We start from the raw sequence: 22,951 nt of genomic DNA, 5'->3' as shown, positions 1-22,951 counted from the left end.
TCCGCTCTCACTGAACCAGAAGACTGTGTAGCGCCTGGTTTAGCGGAACGGTGAGAGGGGGAGGGTAGCCCAGACTAGTTGGAGAGAAAAAAAAAGTTTCACTTTTTGGGTAACCCTTTTCAGTAGCACATGGAAGAAGGAGGGGTCTGAGCCGGGTGGAAGAATAGCACTTCAGGACAGACAGAATGGGTGGGAAACGGGGCTCAGATTTCAGCTAGACAGGGGGTAAGGGGCCGGACTGATATTTGGGAATATACAAAGATTCATTGAAGGCAACGGACACATAAAACTGCAGTGCCTGATCTGACGCGGGTCGGTACTAAGTTTCTGCAGGGGTCTGGGTCTGGATTCCCCGTTGTTTTTTTGGAAGGTGGTTGAATGTATGGTTCGGCTCTGTAACTGGGAACATACACTAAGAAAGAGAGAGAGAGAAACCTCCATCCCTTCATCCCTTCTTCTGCTTCTCCCCCAAAGGCCCTGCGTGTCTAACATTTAGACATGTTCAGCTTTGTGGATTCGAGGACTGTACTGCTACTTGTAGCAACCCAAGTCATTCTATTAGCCGTTGTCAAATGTCAGGAGGAAGACCGTAAGTGGCAGTTTTTTTCTAAAAATATTTATTAGAAAAAAAGTGAATGATAATCTTTAAAATGCTAAATTAACTGAAACAGAAGATCAAATTCAACTTTTGAGAACTTGTATACTGGGGGGGAAGTTTTGTATTTCACTGGCAATAAGTCACATATATGTGGGATACACTGTGAAACGATATAGGATATTTTATATTTAATTGTTGGTAATTGTTTTTCTGCTTGAGGCGATTGTGGTAACGGTTACACAAAGGATATGCGATTATTCCCATTCCACAACGCCAGGGATGGATAAGGAAAAGGTGTCTTGGGAGCCTAATTGCTTATATTCAAATTGCACTTTCGATTGCAAAGCTGTCATTCACAAGTTATAACCAATTTACAACTATCATAGATCAATGGAATTCCAATGATGTGCGTAAAAGTGATGGACTTGATTTTCAGTTGCTGATAGTTTTCATATTGTTGATCCAAGTGCGATAAGGTAATTTGATATAGCCAGTGCAGGATCTGCTGTTGAAGATTCTGGGTTATTCGAGATTCTGAAAAGTGTCACTCACTGATTTAAGCTCTCAATTTAGCGTAATAGCAAAAAGAGAAGAGGTAGGCCTGCGGAAATTCTACTAACGCCATATAGATCGAACGGAGTACGCTGGTAAGGTAGAGGATTCAGCAGCTCTCCGCAAGCCATCCAAGCTGCCCCGCTATCCTCCACCTTCTCTCCTCTCACAAGTTGCGCTGCCGCTGGGCCGGACACCTGCGGGTACTTTTGGAGACATTCCGAGAGCGCTTTGACAGAGCTCCTTTTTTTTCTACTTGAGTCGTTCATTTTGAGACGGACTGTGTGGGCCAAACAAACGACGAAACGAAGCAAATGTGGTCAGCCTCAAAGGCCTTTGGGTGAAAAGCGTTAACATTCCTTTCCTGTCAGAGGCAATTCCAGGCGTGTTGGAGTCGGATGGTGGACCCTAACGAAGATCTATTTATCTACCCAAACCTGGGAATTATTATATGAATATCTTAACCCGCCTCACCATATCATAACCCGCCACACATGGCCATAATATTCTGATATCCCGATTCTATGCCACTTAAATCCCTCCCTATACCCATTGGCCACGTTTAAGAAGCGATATTGAGACAATCGATTAAATTGAGAAAAAAAAAAATGAATAGATCATTTATCTTAAATACTGTATCCTATTTAAGGGGATAGTTGAGAGAGTAGGATAGGATAGGTAGCCCATATGGAGACACTGGTGGACGAAAGCCACGAATAAAGTTCCATCCATATGATTTTAGTGTTTCCATCTGGTTCCTAGATTAACCCAGCCCCAGGCAGTGACAGTCAGGGGAGAGGGAGAAATAAATATAGTCTGGCATGAGGACTACTGGAAAAAATATTATAAAAGAGAGAGAGGGGGTTTATTATTGTAATTCAACTAAGGCACATTCTTTTATGCATAAGAGCTCAGTGCAGACATAGTAAGTCTCCAAAATGAAAAGAGTAGAGTAGCAGAGACAGTGAGAGGGGCTAGGGTGGGGGTTTAAAATACAGAAAGATGGCATAGGAAAAAGAAAAATGTGAAATTGAAGACAGTCTCAGGTTACACTTGCGGAGTGGGCTGGGGCCCATGGAATATAATGCAAGTCGTTCTTCTCCTGAGAGAGAGAGAGAGAGAGAGAGAGAGAGAGAGAGAGAGAGAGAGAGAGAGAGAGAGAGAGAGAGAGAGAGAAATATTTCTGACTGGGATTGTGCTAAGAAGTCCTAAAGTGGCCAAAGTGGCCACAAGACTAGCAGGCTCAAAGGGGAGCAGGTAGCTCCAAGTACCTGGTTGGCATCAAGTCACTGCAAGGTGGAGGGGGTCAAACCACTACCTTCACCTCTCAATCCCTGGCTATGCCATGGAAGGATAGGCCTATGTGGAGAGGGCCGAGCTGAGGGAAGAGGTATTCGAGGTGTGTGTCCCAAAATGGCACCCTATTCCCATTTTGTGCTCAACTTATGACCGGGGCCCATATGGTCGTAGAAAAAAAACAAAGGTGCTATCTAGAACCTTAAAGGGTTCTTCGGCTGTCCCAATAGGAGAACCCTTTATAGAACCCTTTTGGTTCCAGGTAGAACCCATTTGGGTTCCATGTAGAACCCTCTGTAGAAAGTGTTCTACATGGATCACAAAAAGTTGTACCCTTTGTCCAACAAGGGTTCTCATATGGGGACAGTCGAAGAACCCTTTTGGAATCCTTTTTCTAAAAGTGTAGGATGCTGGGCCCTGGTCTAAAGTAGTGCTGTAAATAGGGAACAGGGAGTCATTTGAGACACAAGCTATTTCACCATGCCGTGGAAGGCCAGGCTTACGGTTAGAGGTTGAAGCTAAGGGAAAAAGGTATTCAATACTCCGGCAGTAAGAACCAACAAATTCAGCTGGGAACCACAGTAAACGCCAACATCCGTCTCTCCCACACACCTGTCTTCACTTTAATATGTTCCATCCTCCATTTTGTTCCTAGAGGAAAGAGTAGGTCGTAGCCAACACAGGATGACTGCAGCACAGATTAGGCCTATCCTTGTGTTTTCAATAAAGAACCAGAATCCCACTTTCTGACCACCACTTGTCCTATTTCATAAGATAAGATAGAATAGAACAGAACAGAACAGAATAGATACTTCATGGTAATTCTTTCAACAGAAATGGCTAATATTCGTTAATTAGTGCTTCAATAGGCCTTACATTGGAGCTTAAGTGGTTGAAGAGATATTATAATGCACCCCACCTGACTGAGGAAATATGTTAATTCACCCCACTTGACTGAGGAAATATGTTAATTCACCCCACTTGACTGAGGAAATATGTTAATTCACCCCACTTGACTGAGGAAATATGTTCATTCACCCTACCCCATATAGAAAACGAATATCAAGTATAGTCCCAAAGGTATGTGTATGAAAGCTGTCCATTCACCATTCTATGACGTGTTACGGCTTCCAGATGGTGGTTAAAAGGGCTCTGTGTTTGTACAAGGCATTAGCTCTGTCCCTTTAAGAGAGGACCTCATTCATAGCCTACAGAGGTCTGTTGGTTACCTAGACCTGACCAGGCCCCAGGCCTCTAAATGTAGCTACTGTCCTTACTTTGGCTTCCTTCCACGTTCCACTCCTTCCACGTTCCACTCCTTCCACGTTCCACTCCTTCCACGTTCCACTCCTTCCACGTTCCACTTCACGCTTAATGGAATGGCCTGATTGGCCTCGAGCTGCACACGTTAACTTTTTCAGCTGCGAGGTTCAATGGTTCCAGTCATGGAATTCAGTTAGTGGTGCAGTATGATAGAATGATAACTTCTGGTATGAGATATTGATCCCTTGGATGGCCAGATTAGTTCATTTTTTTTGTTAAATGGTCAAAAACCTTGTTTAAACACTGTGTGTAGCCTAGCCTACGGCAGAAGACAACAAACCCAGCTTTTAGACAAGTGAATTACATTGAGTTTCATGTGCAGTAGGTCTGTGCTTGGGCGTCTGAATCTGTGTAGGCTACCGTTCGTTATATTTGCCTTAAATGGCTTTCCAATTAGAAGGGAGAGGTTGAGGCTCACGACATGGTCCACTGATCCAAAATGATGGAGACACTCCTCAGGATGCTTTGAAGAAAGAGCCAAACAGCTGTTTTGTGAGATGGTGGTGACGCCTAGTGGTTGATTATGAACCTGCAGGTGATTGGTGCGGGTCTCACAGTGTATCTGTGTGCCTCCAAATCAAGCGACGGTTTTGAAAAGTGATAAAGTTGACCTGGAACATGGTGGTTCTATAAACAAGTAAAGGTTTCAATAGTTTTGGATAATGGGTTGTCTTTGTTGTGGTTCTGTCTCAGTCTGGTATTTCCATTTTTGTTTGTTTGTTTGTTTACAGCAACATTTACTGTAACCTATTGTCTAATGACTTGTCACTAACTCACATCTGATCCCCAGGTGACTGACTGATGAGTGATGCATTATTGTCTCTCTTCCCACCTGCTCTGGCCTCTGTGTTGTGATGTGTCGCACACCTTTCTGGTCACACACACACACACACACACACACACACACACACACACACACACACACACACACACACACACACACACACACACACACACAACCATAAACGCGCACACACACACACACACACACACACAAACACACACACACACACACACAAACACACACACACACACACACACACACACACACACACACACACACACACACAACCATAAACGCGCACACACACACACACACACAAACACACACACACACACACACACAAACACACAAACACACACACAACCACACGCACATGCACACACACACAACCACACACACACACACTCACAGAGGACCTAGGCAGCTGTATGCAGGACGGACAGCGCTATAGTGACAAGGACGTATGGAAACCAGAGCCGTGTCGTATTTGTGTGTGCGACACGGGAACTGTCCTGTGTGATGAAATAATCTGCGAGGAGATTAAAGACTGCCCCAAACCCGAGATCCCATTCGGAGAGTGTTGCCCCATCTGCGTGCGGGACGGGGAAGCTCCCTCTAGTGGTCGTAATTTATTTATTTATTTAACACACATAAATAAATTACTGTCTGTGGAATTCATGTTGTTGCTTCTGGGAGAAAAACAGCATAAGGAATAAGCCTTATCATCCGAAGATGGCTATTGCTGTAGGTCTATACCATAACTTATACCTGTGGCTTTGGCCCTATATAATGCTGGCCCTATTTAATGTTGGCCCTATATAATGCTGGCCCTATATAATGCTGGCCCTATTTAATGTTGGCCCTATATAATGCTGGCCCTATATAATGCTGGCCCTATTTAATGCTGGCCCTATATAATGCTGGCCCTATATAATGCTGGCCCTATATAATGTTGGCCCTATATAATGCTGGCCCTATATAATGCTGGCCCTATATAATGCTGGCCCTATATAATGCTGACCCTATATAATGCTGGCCCTATATAATGCTGGCCCTATATAATGCTGGCCCTATATAATGCTGGCCATATATAATGCTGGCCCTATATAATGCCATCCTTTGGTGTTGGTGTATGCTGTTCTTATCCCAAAAAATAGCAAAATAACAACAAACAACAGAATGAGTCTTCTGTGTATATTGTATTTCAAAGAAATGCTGCTTCAACTTTATTTTTCCATAGTTGGTTCAGCTCACCTTGGGCCCCATCTTGCTTGGATATTACTCCATCCAGCCAGCCAGCCAGCCATCCAGCCATCCAGCCAGCCAGCCAGACATCCAGCCATCCAGCCAGCCAGCCAGCCAGCCCCAGTATGATGACCACATGTGGGAGTCATTACCTCACTTTAACAGACATGGCCTAGCATACTGACTACTGCTGCAGACTCGCTCTCTCTCTATTTCTCTGCAGAATACAGCAAAAGTGATTTGAAAGAGAATGGAGAAAGAGGGAGAGAAAGAGAGAAAGATACAGCGAAGGAGAGAGAGAGAGAGAGAAATAGAGAGAGAGAGAGAGAGAGAGAGAGAGAGAGAGAGAGAGAGAGAGAGAGAGAGAGAGAGAGAGAGAGAAATAGAGAGTGGGAGAGAGAAAGTAGAGAGCGAAGGAGAGAGAGAGAAAAGTAGAAAGGGGGAGAGAGGGAGTAGAGACAGTGAAGGAGAGAGAGAGGGAAATAGAGAGGGGGAGAGAGAAAGAATAGAGAGATAGAGAGAGAGAGAGAGAATAGAGAGAGAGAGAGACAGAGAGAGAGAGAGAGAGAGAGAGAGAGAGAGAGAGAGAGAGAGAGAGAGAGAGAGAGAGAGAGAGAGAGAGAGACGGGGCTCTATGGAAGGTGTAGAGGGATTAGAGCAGTGCTACAGTATAACACTCTATCAAAACAATAGCGTTAATTCTGCTGCGTCCCGAGACTCGGGCAGGTTTCACATCCTGGATTAATATCCTAACAATAAGGGGCCTGTTGTGAGATAGAACTCCTTTGTTGCCAAAGCCATATGTGATTTGTCAACTCAGCTCTTTTGATCTGAACTGAGCAATCAAAAGTTTGTCATCGAATACGTTCGAAGAGCATCTTTGAAAGCAGAAGTGTCGTTTTCTGAAGAAAAATGCAATTTTATTTTTTACACATGCTTTATAATGTACATGATCTATAATGCTTTATGATGCTTTTTTACTTGAAACAATATGACATTAAGTGCTTTAAGTCATTACACTAATCAACAGAGCAGAAGGCAAATAAGTTAACTTCTGCTATTAACTTTCCAACAGTACTGTATTTGAGTACTGTATTTTGGACAGATATTTGCTTACCGTATTTGAGTACTGTATTTGAGTACTGTATTTAAGTACTGTATTTGAGTACTGTCTTTGAGTACTATATTTTGGACAGATATTTGCTTGTACAAACCCCATATGGGCGGCAGGAAGCTTAGTGGTTAAGAGCGTTGTGCCAGTAACCGAAAGGTCGCTGGTTCTACTCCCCGAGCCGACTAGGTGAAAAATCTGTCGATGTGCCCTTGAGCAAGGCACTTAACCCTAATTGCTCTGGATAAGAGCGTCTGCTAAATGACTCTTGCTCTTTATAACACCTCTCCCCTGCTTTACTTCTGTCCCCTCCTGAGATGGTGCTTCAACCAACACTTTGTCTAAATCCTCATGGGTTCTTTGGTTTTTGGGTATCTACACTATGATTTTGGTGGTGGTCTGCAAATGCTATTCCATTCTGGTGCTTTAGGTAGCGTCCCAAATGACACCCAATTCCCTATATAGTGCACTACTTTTGACCAGAGCCCTAAGGGCCCAGTAGTGCACTGTATAGGGAATAGGGTGCCATTTGGGATGCATCCTTAGAATACAGTAGTTGAGGTTATGAAACAGTTCTGCTTTCCTGCAGTCTGTTTGGCTGGCAGTGAGGGAGGACATGCCTAGTTGGTTATTTCACCAGCATTATTTTAACATCCATCTCTCTCTCTCTCTCTCTCTCTCTCTCTCTCTCTCTCTCTCTCTCTCTCTCTCTCTCTCTCTCTCTCTCTCTCTCTTTCTTTCTTTCTCTTTCTTTCTTTCTTTCTTTCTTTCTTTCTTTCTTTCTTTCTTTCTTTCTTTCTTTCTTTCTCTCTCTCTCTCTCTTTCTCTCTCTCTCTCTCTCTCTCTCTCTCTCTCTCTCTCTCTCTCTCTCTCTCTCTCTCTCTCTCTCTCTCTCTCTCTCTCTCTCTCTCTCTCTCTCTCTCTCTCTCTCTCTCTCTCTCTCTCTCTCTCTCTCTCTCTCTCTCTCTCTCTCTCTCTCTCTCTCTCTCTCTCTCTCTCTCTCTCTCTCTTCCTTCATAACAACAGGGGCACCAGGAGCTAAGGTGAGACAAAGTTGGGTTTGGTGTGTGTGTGTGTCTTTGTGTGTGTTCGTGTGTTTGTGTGTGAGGGCTACAATTAGCTGTGAACCTGGACTAATACCAAAGCTAAACTCACCTCTGTGTTTTGACAGATTTAGGTGATACTTTGATGTGAGCAGCAGCCAGACAGTTAATAACAATGTATTTTCCAGCCTCATACAGGACACCAGATGTATGTCTCTTATGAGGAGGTCTTTGCCTGGAATATACACTGAAGATTGCTCTGTTTCACTACTGTTTTACATCACTGCTTAGTGATACGTGATATTGCTAAGTGATCTTCAGGTTGGAGTGATGCAAGTAGGCCTAGGAATCCTTTTGTGATGCAAGTAGGCCTAGGAATCCTTTTGTGACGCAAGTAGGCCTAGGAATCCTTTTGTGATGCAAGTAGGCCTAGGAATCCTTTTGTGATGCAAGTAGGCCTAGGAATCCTTTTTCTCTGTTGTCTTCCATAGGAATGACTTGCCTGCAGCTCATATCACTGTTTCTTTATAGACAGGGTAGACAATTCTAGAAATCAAAGCGAGTGAATGCAGGTCATGTCTCTATTCTATTCTATTCCTGCAGAATCACTCATGTTGCTGTTTCTTGTCCTTCTTTCCCAACAGGGACAGAAGGGTGAACCAGGAGATATCACAGATGTAAGCCAACACTAACGGTCCCCATTACACCTGATCTGAAAACTGTCTTCATACTCCCCCCTCTGGCTGGTCTACAACAGTCTTTTCCCCTAGTTTCATTTCCAGGAAGAGGGGCTTGCCTCACCTATAAAATGGCATAGGAAACACTGTGCTGCAGTACACTAGGCCTTCATTTGATTATTAGTCTTTGAAACAAACACTGAGCCTTTTGTGTTTTTTGTGTTTTTGTAGAGGCACAATTAGCCACAGAACATGGTGACATGGTGACATGCTGTGTTATATGTTGTTTGTATAGAGACAAACATTGAACTTAAGGCTACTTTAGGCACCATGAGAGTGCAGTATTAGTGCTGGTGGTTGCATAATCCTCCCTGCTGTGAAGTGGATTGTCCTGGTAATGACACAGGAACAGAGGCCAGGTCGTGGAAGGCTGTTAAGTCCGTTCATTATAATAACAACAACAATAAACTTTAGTTTTTCAGCACCTTTCATGCAGCTCAAAGTTGTTTAGAAATTAGCACATCAAAGGGTGAACAGATAGTGACCTGGATAAGGTTAGCCCAGTTTGTTAGGTCTGGGTAGACCAAGCCCACTTTTCAGTCCATTGGGCCAGGTTAGGGTTAGCCTATATTTGAGTCATATTTAATGGTCATGTTTGGTTAGGATTACCCCATAGTTAACCTATATTTCAGTTTATTTGGCCTGGCTGTATTTCATTTTATTAGAGCTGGCAAGGGTTAGGGCTAGCCCATTCAGAAGGCAGACAGCCAAACATAACAAAACCTTCCGGGTGCTGCAGACTGTTCTAGCGCCCTTGCCAATTCGTTGATATATAGCTTAAGCTGCATCTCTCTCTCTCTCTCTCTCTCTCTCTCTCTCTCTCTCTCTCTCTCTCTCTCTCTCTCTCTCTCTCTCTCTCTCTCTCTCTCTCTCCCTTTCTTTCTCTATTTCTCTCTCTCATTCTCTTCCGGGAGATAACAGGACATTGTTTTTTGTGCAGCTGTCCTTTATAATGCCTGCCCTTGAAATGTATGTGATTAGCAACGGTATACTGTTAGGGGACATAAACGTTTTGACAGCTATCCTTAAACTCGTTAGCTATAATAACAGAAGTACTTCTAATCAGTAAAAATATTGTTTTCAGCTCTTCAGTGTGATAGAAAGGTCATATTCATATTTCACGTGTCCAATTCAAAAGAAAATGAGAAAATGAACATAATTGTTTTGGGGGTGACTTCCTGTGTCTGGCTTTAAAGTAGATTATAAATGCTAGGTGGACCTGAAATTACTTTACCTTTTCTAACTTCAATCAACCCTTGATTGACAGTAGCAAAACCTCATGACTGACTACAATGTCACTAGTTCTTCTTCTGTTACCTCTTTCTCAGGTCGTAGGACCAAGAGGACCTGGAGGCCCCATGGTATGGAAACCATTTAAACAATTCCCCCCATTTCCCCATCTTTAATAGCATCCTGTATTATGTCTGTGCAGTGCGTCCAAAATGGCATTATATTCCGCTATACAGTGCACTATTTCTGACAAGATCCCTATGGGACCTGGTAAAAAGTAGTGCACTACATAGGGAATAGGGTGGCATTTTGGACGTACAGCTAGTATTCAGATGTACCTGGATACTCACTAGTCTCTCCTCCCTCCTCAGGGCCCCCCAGGAGAGCAGGGACCACGCGGAGACAGAGGAGACAAAGGCGACAAGGTGAGTTTTATAGCAGAATACATTTTCCATGCCATTCTCTCTCTCTCTGTCTCTCTCTCGCTGTCTCTCTCTCTCTGTCTCTCTCTCTCTCTCGCTCTCTCTTTCTCTCGCTCCCTCTCCCTCTCTCTCTCTCACCCCCTCTCTCTCTCTCTCACTCTCCCTCACTCGCTCTCCCTCTCTCGCTCTCTCTTTCTCTCTCTCTCTCTCTCTCTCTCTCTCTCTCTCTCTCTCTCTCTCTCTCTCTCTCTCTCTCTCTCTCTCTCTCTCTCTCTCTCTCTCTCTCTCTCTCTCTCTCTCTCTCTCTCTCTCTCTTTCTCTCTCTGTCTCTCTCTCTCTAAGACTGTGAAAAATGCATCACTCAGAGTCTAAACCACATCAGACCAATAGTGTTTTCTATTGGTCTGGATAGATATATAGAGAATACTCTGGTTTGGAGGAGCTGCTAGTCTCATTTGCTGGTCTCAGGAGCAGCGGCAGCGTTGCAGGCAGCAGGGTTTCATTGGGGTTTGGGGAGCAGAGCAGAGCAGAGAGCAGCGTAACGCTGCCATGCGTAGCTTCCATTAGGCTGTGTATGTGGTCTGGTTTAGGCTGTGATTCAAGGGCTGGGTTGTTTAGCAGATGTGTGAGAAGAAGAAGTGGCCGGTGTGTGTGTGTGTGTGTTTGAGTGTGTATGAGAAACTGTGAAGCCGTGATGTAAACCTACGGCTGTCAGGAAACCGACAGTCCAACCCACAGCCAATCAGTGTTGTTAGCCTGGAGAGATGCTGTAATGACTGTGATATGTGTTAAACACCAGAATGTCAACATCATGGCCTCAGCCGCAGTCACAGCTCCAGGCCAGGCTTCGGTGCTGTTTAAGTCTCTGTTTGTGCATAATGTTTTGGCGGTAGATCGTTATGAATCTATTTAATTGAGGTTGTCTGGAAGAACGGTTTTTGATTAGAGATGTTCTGATTATGAAGATGTGTCACACAGAGCTGTTAGAGGTTGTTTTCAAGCTGCTGTCCTTTGATATGATAAGAGTTTTAAAATAATTGTTCTGGTTGTGAAGACCTTGGGTATGTAGGTAGACTAGGGGTTAAGACTGTTTGACCAGTGACTAAAAGGTTGCTGGTTCAAATCCCAGAGCAGACTAGGTGAAATAATCTGTTGATGTACCCTTGAGCAAGGCTCTTAACATTTTTTAGTCATTTAGCAGATGCTCTTATCCAGAGCGACTTACAGTTAGTGAGTGCTTACATTTTTCATACTGGCCCCCCGTCGGAAATGAACCCACAACCCTGGCGTTGCAAGCGCCATGCTCTACCTACTGAGCTACACAGGGCCTTAATTAAGCCTAATTGCTCTGGATAAGAGGATATGCTAAATGTCTGTCACAGAGGAGGCTGTGTCTTTAGGTTCTTATTTAATATAATACTATTAATGAGACACGTTATTTTTGGCCCCTGGCTACTCTTTGATTCTGTGTAGTCTTGTGTTTATGTATAAAGGTTTTAGAAGTAGGTAGGCATGTAGGTGAAAACATTTTCTCCAGTCTGCCTACACTAATTTCATTGAGACATTTGAGTTCTCTTAGAGGTTCTTTGTTTTGTTGTGACTGGATGTGAAACTTGGTATGTTGGCTGAAGTACAATGGAGATGTCACCTTGGTAACGACCACAGAGATCCCATGAAGTTCAAATATGTAATGCAATGGTGAAGGCCAACTGTCACTCACATAATGACAGACTAGTCTCTTTCTCTGTTGGATAAGATGGTTGCCATTAAGGGACACATCTTGCTGTGCTGAGGCTTCTGAGTTTGAGCCCCCACTCAGGGCAGAATAGATTGCCGTCTGTTAAAAATGGTGCCATGACCCAGATGTTTTGGTCACTGGTTGTTACGGGGGTTGTTTATTGAGAGCGAAGCCATACTGAGTCCTTACATTATGACAGCAATGCTTTAACGTACATAACTCTGTTGGGGACAATACACATTGATCACCATGGCCGTGTCCCAAATGGCATCCCATATAGTGTACTACCCCTATGGGCCCTGGTCAAAAGTAGTGCACTAAATAGGGCATAGGGTGGCAATTGAGATGCCATCACACCATCTGTGAATCTGTCAGGTTTAGCCAACAGGCTCTGTCCCAGACAGGTGCACAGATAAGGGTTAGCAAGTGCCAGATGTGCCTCCCTCCCCCATCCCTCCTGTGAAAGTACCCCTCCAAATAAGATGTATTATATTGTGGTCTTTGTAGACTTTGAGCACCCCACTAAATGTCTCTGCACATCCCTCCTCTGTTCCTTCTGTAGTCTCTGGGCAGGTGGTTGGGTATGCATGGGTCCCAAATAGCACCCTATTCCCTATATAGTGCACTACTTTTGACCAGGTCCCATAGGGCTCAAAAGCAGTGCACTATATATATATTTTTTTATTTATTTTACCTTTATTTAACTAGGCAAGTCAGTTAAGAACAAATTCTTATTTACTATGACGGCCTACACCGGCCAAACCCGGACGACGCTGGGCCAATTGTGCACCGCCCTATGGGACTTCCAATCACGGCCGGTTGCGATACAGCCTGGAATCGAACCAGGGGGTCTGTAGTGACGCCTCTAGCACTGAGATGCAGTGCCTTAGACCACTGCGCCACTCGGGAGCCCATATTTAGGGAATAGGGTCCCATTTGGGACCCACCCTATGAGTCTCTGGCCTGGGAAGGAAGGCGTTTAGGGTTGGGGTTACATCGTCCACCACACCCAGGTGTTTATGATGGATTCTCACCATTATTTACCTCAGCAGAGGTCAGCAGAGGTCAACAGAGGTCAACAGAGGTCAAGGCCTAGGCTCTCAGGTGACACATCGTTTGCTAGTGGTGGTAATAGCTAGTGGCTAGTGATGGCAACATGTTAAACACTGGAACAGATTGTCCTTAGGTCCAGTCCATACTAGTGAATGTGTTTGGATCAATTTGAGGATTTTTGTTTTTTTATCACTTATTACATTTTCAGTCCACAATTTGCTTTTCCAGTTTAGTATTTTATTGAGAATTATTTTGTACTTGCTACTATAGAAACATTTACAATTACTACGTCTTTGCTTGCACCAAAATGACAAGGGAATGAGTGTAGTGGAACACATTCCTTGCTGGATCATTTGTCAGAGCACCGTGGTGTGCTGGTTTCCCTTTCACTGCCAACTTCTTCTTCTGGTTGTTGAATGAGCTATATCTCCATAACACCCAGTATGGATTACAGTGATTTAAAGTAATATACAGTTTTATATTGTACTATTGAATTGTACCAGAACTGTGTGTACAGTGAGATAACGATCACGTGTTTTGACATTTGTACTGTCTGTAATTCACAAAGTTAGACGTCAGTGACTCAGAGAAAATGGCGGGTTGTAATCATCCGTAGACAGAGGGGAATATTTGCCAACCCTTCGTGTAGTTGTCAGGAAGTGTTTGGAAAGGATTCAGTTGGTGTTAGTTTAACAATTTCTGCCTGGCCAGGTTAGAAAGATTTATCACAGGTATTACTAGAGTTCAGAATTCATCTTGAAATAGATGCTGTCTTAGAGGAAAGGATTTCGGAACTTTCTAAAAATGTTTTATTAGTTTTTATGAATAACAAGACACTTTTTTTGTTGCCAAGTCAGATATTTTGGGGAATCAGATGTCAAGTGAATCTGACCCATTTTTTAAAAAAAATATCTGGACCTTTATTTTTTTATATATATAAACACTGGAAGGAATTGAGTTCATGTCCAATTTCTTCTGCTGATTTTAGCTTTAGTTGATGGCCTGTGAATTCCTCTTGCAGAGTAGCATTACTATTACACCTGTATATCTGGAATGTAGTCATTTTGAAAAACAAAATGGCACCTATCTCTATGAGAGAGAGAACTGTCAGTGGAGATTTTCTCACCGCACTTTGTTGCTGATGGACAGTTTGATGAGCCCAACTTGTTATTTTCATCTGAAGTATAAGCCTACTGCACATTTTGTGACCATTATTTTTCAGTGGAATTTTCTTAGATTTGATCTGCCTCCCCTTTCTCCTGTTGTAGGACATGGTTGATCTGAAGTTGAGAAGATCAAGTTTAAAGTTCAAAAGCTTTATTGTCCATTTAATGATACATTCATGGTTATAATATTAGTTTTCTGTTTAGAAGGAAGATACTGTATAATATGTTATTTCAGGCTATTTCTACTCCAACTCAATTGTTGTGACTTCAGGCCTTATTGTTCTAACTCCTATCCTTAAAGGGAAATTCTTATTAATGCAGATACTTACTCTTGTAATTGGTGATAGAGATATGAACTCCTCTATTCCTCTTTCCTCTCACAGGGCAGCCCTGGGCCCCGTGGCAGAGATGGCGAGCCTGGTACCCCCGGTAACCCCGGCCCCCCCGGACCCCCAGGACCTAACGGACCCCCCGGCCTTGGAGGTGTAAGTGTCTCTGCAGAAAAAATAATCTGAAATTGCTGTTTGTGGAGTTTGCGTAAAAGGGGAAGAACATGCTTAAGTAAGCAGGCTGTATATGTTGCTCTCTGCATGTGTTTCCCTCTTTTAACAGATCGTGGAGGATCTCGAAATGAGAGGTTGTGGGCTAGCTAGTTTTATCGGTAAACACTTAGGGGTTGATAGGTTGAAAATAACTGTGAGGTGAAATAGTGTTTTAGCACAGAAGAATTAGGCAAAGAAATGGTGGTATAGCATAGAATGGAGAGATAGAGAGAGATTACACAGTGGAATGTTTTTCGTTCCTGATGAGAGAAGTAGGGAGGAAGAAGGGAGCAGCAGAGGGAGGTGGATAGACAGGAAGTAGCATGATAGACTTGGGGAAGGAGAGGGGAGGGGAGGAGAGGGGGAGGGAGGGGAGGGGAGGGGGGGGGGGGAGGGAGAGAGGAGAGAGAGGAGAGGAGAGGAGAGGAGAGGAGAGGGAGAGGAGAGGAGGAGGAGAGAAGGGAGAGGAGAGGAGAGGAGGAGGAAGGAGAGGGAGAGGAGAGGAGAGGAGAGGAGAGGAGAGGAGAGGAGAGGAGAGGAGAGGAGGAGAGGGGCTTTGAAGAAAAGACAAGAAGATCCATTGTGAAGGAGAAAGAGATGAAAATAGTTATCCCACTCCCTGTGTACTCTGTTGTTGATCTGATATCCTTCCCCTTCACTATCTACTGTTGGCTCACAGACAGAGACAAACACACACACACACACAGACCCTGTTAAGACGTGCTGTGCTGTCTGAGAGTAGACTTCCAAGACAGAAATATGCCTACTATTGGGATGAGTGTGGGGGTATTTTTCTGTGATCGTATTACAGTGTCTTATGGATGCCATTTTGTCATCCCAAAGAACTTTGCTGCGCAGATGGCGGGAGGATTCGACGAGAAGGCTGGTGGAGCACAGATGGGCGTGATGCAAGGACCAATGGTGAGAGAGCTCATGAGATACATCATTAAAATCCTAACCATTTACATTTTAGTCATTTAGCAGACGTTCTTATCCAGAGCGACTTACAGTTAGGGAGTGTATACATTTTTCATACTGGCCCCCCGCGGGAAACAAACCCACAACCCTGCCGTTGCAAGTACCATGCTCTACCAACTGAGCTACACGAGGCCTAACCTCCTATCAGCTTCAGAGTAGTATCGTTTCCCAGATATGAAGCAAATGCAAGAATGCCTAGTGGCGGTGAATAGGTCTCAGAGTGACTCAACACTGCCCCCTGAGGTCTGGAGGAGAAACAACACATCCTCCTGGCCCCCTTGCTACAGGAAATATAACGCCCCCCTGTGGAGCGTTCCAGTGTTTGGTTTGGGAAAACAGACATGGTCTTCATTATTTTTTTTTTCAAGTCGACTGAAAACTCCAACGAGCTGGTAGCTGGCATCACATGCAGCCTCTAAGCCAGAGTGAAATGAAGAGCACACTCACTGGGAGCTATTTTGGTTTGGAAACCCACAGAGCAATGTGCCTGAGACAGACTCTGTGTCTTTGGGGCTTTGGTACCAGACCCCAAAGAGAACCCTGTCTGTCTCTTTAATTCCCCCACCCTCAATAACCCGGGCCCCTGTCTGTCTCTGACTGAAGCCCAGCAGGTTTAGCTTGACAGCATCTGGCCAGAGAAGGAAAGGACTAAAAAAGACTGGGCTGCTCTGATGTCCCAAGCACAGTCCAGGAGTCAACCCCCTACGTCTCTACCTATATCCCATGGTCCCTAACACAATGCCTTCACTGAGAGGCAGTGGACCACAAGACCCAAACACACACCACCTCTTAAATACACACACACTACCCAAACACACACACACAGACCCCAAACACCCACAAACACACTCCGCCTACGAACGGACATAGAGCTCCATTGATAAGCCTGTTGCGGCGTGGGTTTGTCCGTGGCGCGCCTCGCTGAAAATATACATTTAATTCCCATCAGAGGAGCTCTGTGCTGCCTCAGGGACGTTTGCTTTGGCTGGTGCCCTGCATTTCTCTAGGATAATCAGTCTGAGCACCAACACTATGAATCCTGTGTTATATAGAGAGCATTAAAGGGTATACGTACACAGAGGGTAGTCCACGTTTCATGAGTGGAGGAGTGGAAATCATCAGAGACGTCCATTTGTATATATATTTTTTACGTCTTCATTTTTCTTCGCTTTTTTAGTTTTGGCTGCGACTGAAATGGCACCCTATTCCGTCTATAGTGTACTGCTTTTGCCCAGGGCCCATAGAGCTCTGGTCAAAAGTAGTACACAATGCAGGGAATAGGGTGTGATTTCAGACGCAAGCCCTAGACTTCTCACTAAACTCCAGATTACGTCATCTTCTCCTCTTTGCTCATGTAATGATTGTCTCTGTGTGACAGATTTGGCTCATCACCTGAACAGAGAGTGAAACGTCTCTCTGTCCCTGAGCACTGTGTAATGATGCACGATGAGGTTGAGCTGAGAAGAGTATTACTCCTCCAAGATATCTGATGCCAGTCAGAAGCCTTTATTAACAGGAGGAGATTAACGTTAGATCCGTGAGCAGAACAAAGACTTTATGTTCTCATTAATACACAAAATTGGTAACATTTTATAATAACTTTCATGAATATGCCTTTATAAATTCTTAATAAATCCTTTATCTATGTTAATTCATCAAAGTTATTTGAGGTGTTGGTGTTTCTACAGTATGTCTGTCAAACAACAGACTTGTTGGAGCTAGAAATGCCCATTCCAGCAGATGTTACAGTTCTTTCCAAAATGACCCATAGCTATTGCTTTTCCTCTAGATTCATGCTAAAGTGCAAACAAATAGACAGACAGAAGTCACGTAGAGTAAACACTACTGGCCCTGACCTCTGACCTCTGACCTCTGAACTACAGAAAGAGAGAGAGAGAGAGAGAGAGAGAGAGAGAGAGAGAGAGAGAGAGAGAGAGAGAGAGAGAGAGAGAGAGAGAGAGAGAGAGAGAGAGAGAGAGAGAGAGAGAGAGAGAGAGAGAGAGAGAGAGAGAGAGAAAAAAGAGAGAGGGAGAGAAAACGAGAGAGAGAGAAAATAGAGATACAGAGAAAACAGAGGCAGAGAGAAAGAGAAAGAGTCTGAGTGCCACTGTGGAATTCCAAAAATGATGTATGGTTCTGACAGGCAGGCAGGAGGCAGGCAGCAGGCTAGTGAGTTTGTGTTGCTGAAGGGCAAAGAAGATGAAAGAAGCCAAAGAAGAAGAAGAAGCCAAAGAAGAAGAAGAAGCCAAAGAAGAAGAAGCCAATAATAGGTTTTATAACACAAGGGAAGAGAGAAGTTCAAGTGAAAGTCCACACTTCTTTCTCTTCCCACCACCAATTCTGAAATACGTTCAACTGAGTTATGACAACTAGAAACTATCATTTTTTTTCCCCGTTGGGTTGTTTGGAGGTTGATTGAGCTTAAGGTAGTGTGAAAGTTGTGATCATGTGGTTATTATCTAACTGTCTTGTTCTCTCCCCAGGGCCCTATGGGTCCTCGAGGACCACCTGGCCCCTCCGGAGCTCCTGTAAGTAGCTGCACACACACACACACACACACACACACACACACACACACACACACACACACACACACACACTCACACACACACACACACACACACACACACACACACACACACACACACACACACACACACACACACACACACACACACACACACACACACACACACACACACACACACACACACACACACACACACACACACACACACACACACACACACACACACACACACACACACACACACACACACACACACACACACACACACACACACACACACACACACACACACACACACTCACACACACACACACTCACACACACACACACATACACACACACACACACACACACACACACACTCACACACACACACACACACACACACACACACACACACACACACACACACACACACACACACACACACACACACACACACACACACACACATGCACACACACACACACACACTCACACACACACATGCACGCACACACACATACACGCACACATTCACACTCCCGGCAACAAGCTCCATTATATAACAGTTGGTACTGTACACTCTTAGAAAAAAGTGTTCCCAACCACCTTTAGTTCAGCCCAGAGCCATATATAAACATGTATATCAGTTCAGCCCAGAGCCATATATAAACATGTGTATCAGTTCAGCCCAGAGCCATATATAAACATGTATATCAGTTCAGACCAGAGCCATATATAAACATGTATATCAGTTCAGCCCAGAGCCATATATAAACATGTGTATCAGTTCAGCCCAGAGCCATATATAAACATGTATATCAGTTCAGCCCAGAGCCATATATAAACATGTATATCAGTTCAGCCCAGAGCCATATATAAACATGTACAGTGGGGAGAACAAGTATTTGATACACTGCCGATTTTACAGGTTTTCCTACTTACAAAGCATGTAGAGGTCGGTAATTTTTATCATAGGTACACTTCAACTGTGAGAGACGGAATCTAAAACAAAAATCCAGAAAATCACAATGTATGATTTTTAAGTAATTCATTTGCATTTTATTGCATGACATAAGTATTTGATCACCTACCAACCAGTAAGAATTCCGGCTCTCACAGACCTGTTCGTTTTTCTTTAAGAAGCCCTCCTGTTCTCCAATCATTACCTGTATTAACTGCACCTGTTTGAACTCGTTACCTGTATAAAAGACACCTGTCCACAAACTCAATCAAACAGACTCCAACCTCTCCACAATGGCCAATACCAGAGAGCTGTGTAAGGACATCAGGGATAAAATTGTAGACCTGCACAAGGCTGGGATGGGCTACAGGACAATAGGCAAGCAACTTGGTGAGAAGGCATCAACTGTTGGCGCAATTATTAGAAAATGGAAGAAGTTCAAGATGACGGTCAATCACCCTCGGTCTGGGGCTCCATGCAAGAGCTCACCTCGTGGGGCATCAATGATCATGAGGAATGTGAGGGATCAGCCCAGAACTACACGGTAGGACCTGGTCAATGACCTGAAGAGAGCTGGGACCACAGTCTCAAAGAAAACCATTAGTAACACACTACGCCATCATGGATTAAAATCCTGCAGCGCACGCAAGGTCCCCCTGCTCAAGCCAGCGCATGTCCAGGCCCGTCTGAAGTTTGCCAATGACCATCTGGATGATCCAGAGGAGGAATGGGAGAAGGTAATGTGGTCTGTTGAGACAAAAATATAGCTTTTTGGTCTAAACTCCACTCGCCGTGTTTGGAGGAAGAAGAAGGATGAGTACAACCCCAAGAACACCATCCCAACCGTGAAGCATGGAGGTGGAAACATCATTCTTTGGGGATGCTTTTCTGCAAAGGGGACAGGACGACTGCACCGTATTGAGGGGAGGATGGATGGGGCCATGTATCGTGAGATATTGGCCAACAACCTCCTTCCCTCAGTAAGAGCATTGAAGATGGGTCGTGGCTGGGTCTTCCAGCATGACAACGACCCAAAACACACAGCCAGGGCAACTAAGGAGTGGCTCCGTAAGAAGCATCTCAAGGTCCTGGAGTGGCCTAGCTAGTCTCCAGACCTGAAACCAATAGAAAATCTTTGGAGGGAGCTGAAAGTCCGTATTGCCCAGCGACAGCCCCAAAACCTGAAGGATCTGGAGAAGGTCTGTATGGAGGAGTGGGCCAAAATCCCTGCTGCAGTGTGTGCAAACCTGGTCAAGACCTACAGGAAACGTATGATCTCTTTAATTGCAAACAAAGGTTTCTGTACCAAATATTAAGTTCTGCTTTTCTGATGTATCAAATACTTATGTCATGCAATAAAATGCAAATTAATTACTTAAAAATCATATAATGTGATTTTCTGGATTTTTGTTTTAGATTCAGTCTCTCACAGTTGAAGTGTACCTATGATAAAAATTACAGACCTCTACATGCTTTGTAAGTAGGAAAACCTGTAAAATCGGCAGTGTATCAAATACTTGTTCTCCCCACTGTATATCAGTTCAGCCCAGAGCCATATATAAACATGTGTATCAGCTCAGCCCAGAGCCATATATAAACATGTATATCAGTTCAGCCCAGAGCCATATATAAACATGTATATCAGTTCAGCCCAGAGCCATATATAAACATGTGTATCAGTTCAGCCCAGAGCCATATATAAACATGTAATATCAGTTCAGCCCAGAGCCATATATAAACATGTGTATCAGTTCAGCCCAGAGCCATATATAAACATGTGTATCAGTTCAGCCCAGAGCCATATATAAACATGTATTTCATATGCAAAGATATACAGTCTACTGGTACATTATGATATGGCTGTGGTTCTTTGCACTAGTTTGTACAAAGTACTCCCTCAAAGAACTTCACAAAGTTTTGTATTGAGTTGAATTATTTGTCAGTAGTCTAGTTCTCTTCATACTGTGTGTGTATAGATGAAGGCCTGAATCAAACAGTGAATGAATACATGTCATGACAGCACTAAAACAGAGGCATATACCATAAACACAGAATACATGTTCCCATATACACTAGCTAGGATTCCATCCAATTCTGCGACAGATTTTCATGCAAATATTAAACATTTGTTTAATTAAAATACAAGTTTAATTACATTTTACATTTTATGTGTTTCCAGTGCATTTTCTACTCTACACTCTTAGAAAAAAAGGAGCTATCTAGAACCTAAAAGAGGTCTTCGGCTGTCCCATAGGAGAACCTTTTGAATAACCTTTTTTGGTCACAGATAGAACCCTTTTGGGTTCCATGAAGGACCCATTCCACAGAGGTTTCTAAAATGGATCCCAAAAGGGTTCTACGTAGAACCAAAAAAAGGGGTCTCCCTGAAACCAAAAAGAGTTCTCCTATATGGACAGCTGAAGAACTCCTTTGGAACACTTTTTTTTCTAAGAGTGTACCGATAGTTTTGTCATACAAACTGTTGCGATAAATGGCAAACTTGCCCAATCTGGTGTGTGCATGCTCTCTAGACTATAGTTGGCTGATAAAGTGGACACCGGACAGGTTATATCACGTGAGGGATAAGAGCAAGATCATTTGTTTTTGTTAATTGGCAGCTAAGCACCGATCATCACGTCACTAGCATACAAGACCGTAGATTTGATTGGAAAGGAGCATCAAGCTCATCACCATCCACTTTCACCACCCTGTAGCCTAAACTGTGTTTTTCCAAGTCGCAGTGGAAGGACCACACAACATAGCCTCGGGCGACTGCAAATGTACCTCGACATGATGGTTATGTGCAAGAAATCGTTTCCACCGCAATTCGTCACATAATCAATTTTACAGACACAAAAAAATCCCACCATGTCGATCAAACAAATTGTCTATCGACATTTATAAAATTGTGCCGACACTTCCTGTTTCCAGCACACTTGTCGTAAAATAAATGTATACGGTGTGACTTACTCGCATTAAAAACTGTGGATGGAAACGTGGTTACTGTGTGGGTTTATTTGTTTCATCTGTGATGCCTTCCCACACAGAGGAGGAAGATGACATTGAATCCTTTCATGTCCCAGCTGCAAGCTGAAGGGATTTCTTCTACCGTACCGCCGAGCTGCAGACAGACAGATAGACAGACACGCAGTGCAACACCTGACAATTTACCTTTCATAGTGCTCAGTAGGCCCTTCCCCTCAGCCCCCCCTCAGCCCCAGACCTAATAGTATTCAAAATATTTTGCTTTAGCCTTTCTGTAGTGCCAGATGGGCAGGATTTGCCCATTTTGGGACTACTCCATTGGTTCCATTGCGCCAGGGTAGCTCAATCAAGCACAGCTAAAGTATTCAAAATATTTCAAAAACTATTTGAACCCAGGTATGATCCTCAGCACTCCACCCAAAGCCCCCCCTCAGCTCCTCTCCTCTCCTACCTTTCCTCTAAAGTAATTAAAGTGGAAGGTATTGCCAGCTTGCCAGAGGACATGTCTGAGCATGAATCTTTCATCACAAAAAAAGCCCATGATTTGGAGAACCACTGCATTTTGATCCACACCCTGTACTTGATATAGACAGGGCCCCAAAGGGAGTAGGATCAGACTCCGATAAGAATAGGGAATGGGGTGATTTGATATGTGGTAGTATTTGTGGAGAC

General features: G+C 43.9%; 1 protein-coding gene across 2 annotated transcripts in view; it reads left to right on the top strand.

The window, feature by feature from the left end:
- The first annotated feature begins 273 nt into the window (after nucleotides 1-273).
- col2a1b (collagen, type II, alpha 1b) overlaps nucleotides 274-22,951 on the top strand; it is a 72,160-nt gene continuing 49,482 nt past the window's right edge. The window contains exons 1-9 of one of the 2 annotated variants that reach the window (XM_041887399.2): nucleotides 274-589; nucleotides 4,965-5,174; nucleotides 7,936-7,952; nucleotides 8,597-8,629; nucleotides 10,018-10,050; nucleotides 10,291-10,344; nucleotides 14,682-14,783; nucleotides 15,684-15,761; nucleotides 18,302-18,346. In XM_041887399.2, coding sequence (XP_041743333.1) covers nucleotides 499-589; nucleotides 4,965-5,174; nucleotides 7,936-7,952; nucleotides 8,597-8,629; nucleotides 10,018-10,050; nucleotides 10,291-10,344; nucleotides 14,682-14,783; nucleotides 15,684-15,761; nucleotides 18,302-18,346 — 663 coding nt within the window. In that variant the 5' untranslated portion in view covers nucleotides 274-498. The remainder of the gene's footprint in view (nucleotides 590-4,964; nucleotides 5,175-7,935; nucleotides 7,953-8,596; nucleotides 8,630-10,017; nucleotides 10,051-10,290; nucleotides 10,345-14,681; nucleotides 14,784-15,683; nucleotides 15,762-18,301; nucleotides 18,347-22,951) is intronic. The other variant, XM_041887400.2, reaches the window with a different exon arrangement.

This window comes from Coregonus clupeaformis, chromosome 10 (genome assembly GCF_020615455.1).
Source record: "Coregonus clupeaformis isolate EN_2021a chromosome 10, ASM2061545v1, whole genome shotgun sequence".
NCBI classification, from domain to species: Eukaryota; Metazoa; Chordata; class Actinopteri; order Salmoniformes; family Salmonidae; genus Coregonus; species Coregonus clupeaformis.
Note: the sequence above shows the minus strand (reverse complement) of the source record. Positions and strands in the feature narration are given on the sequence as shown.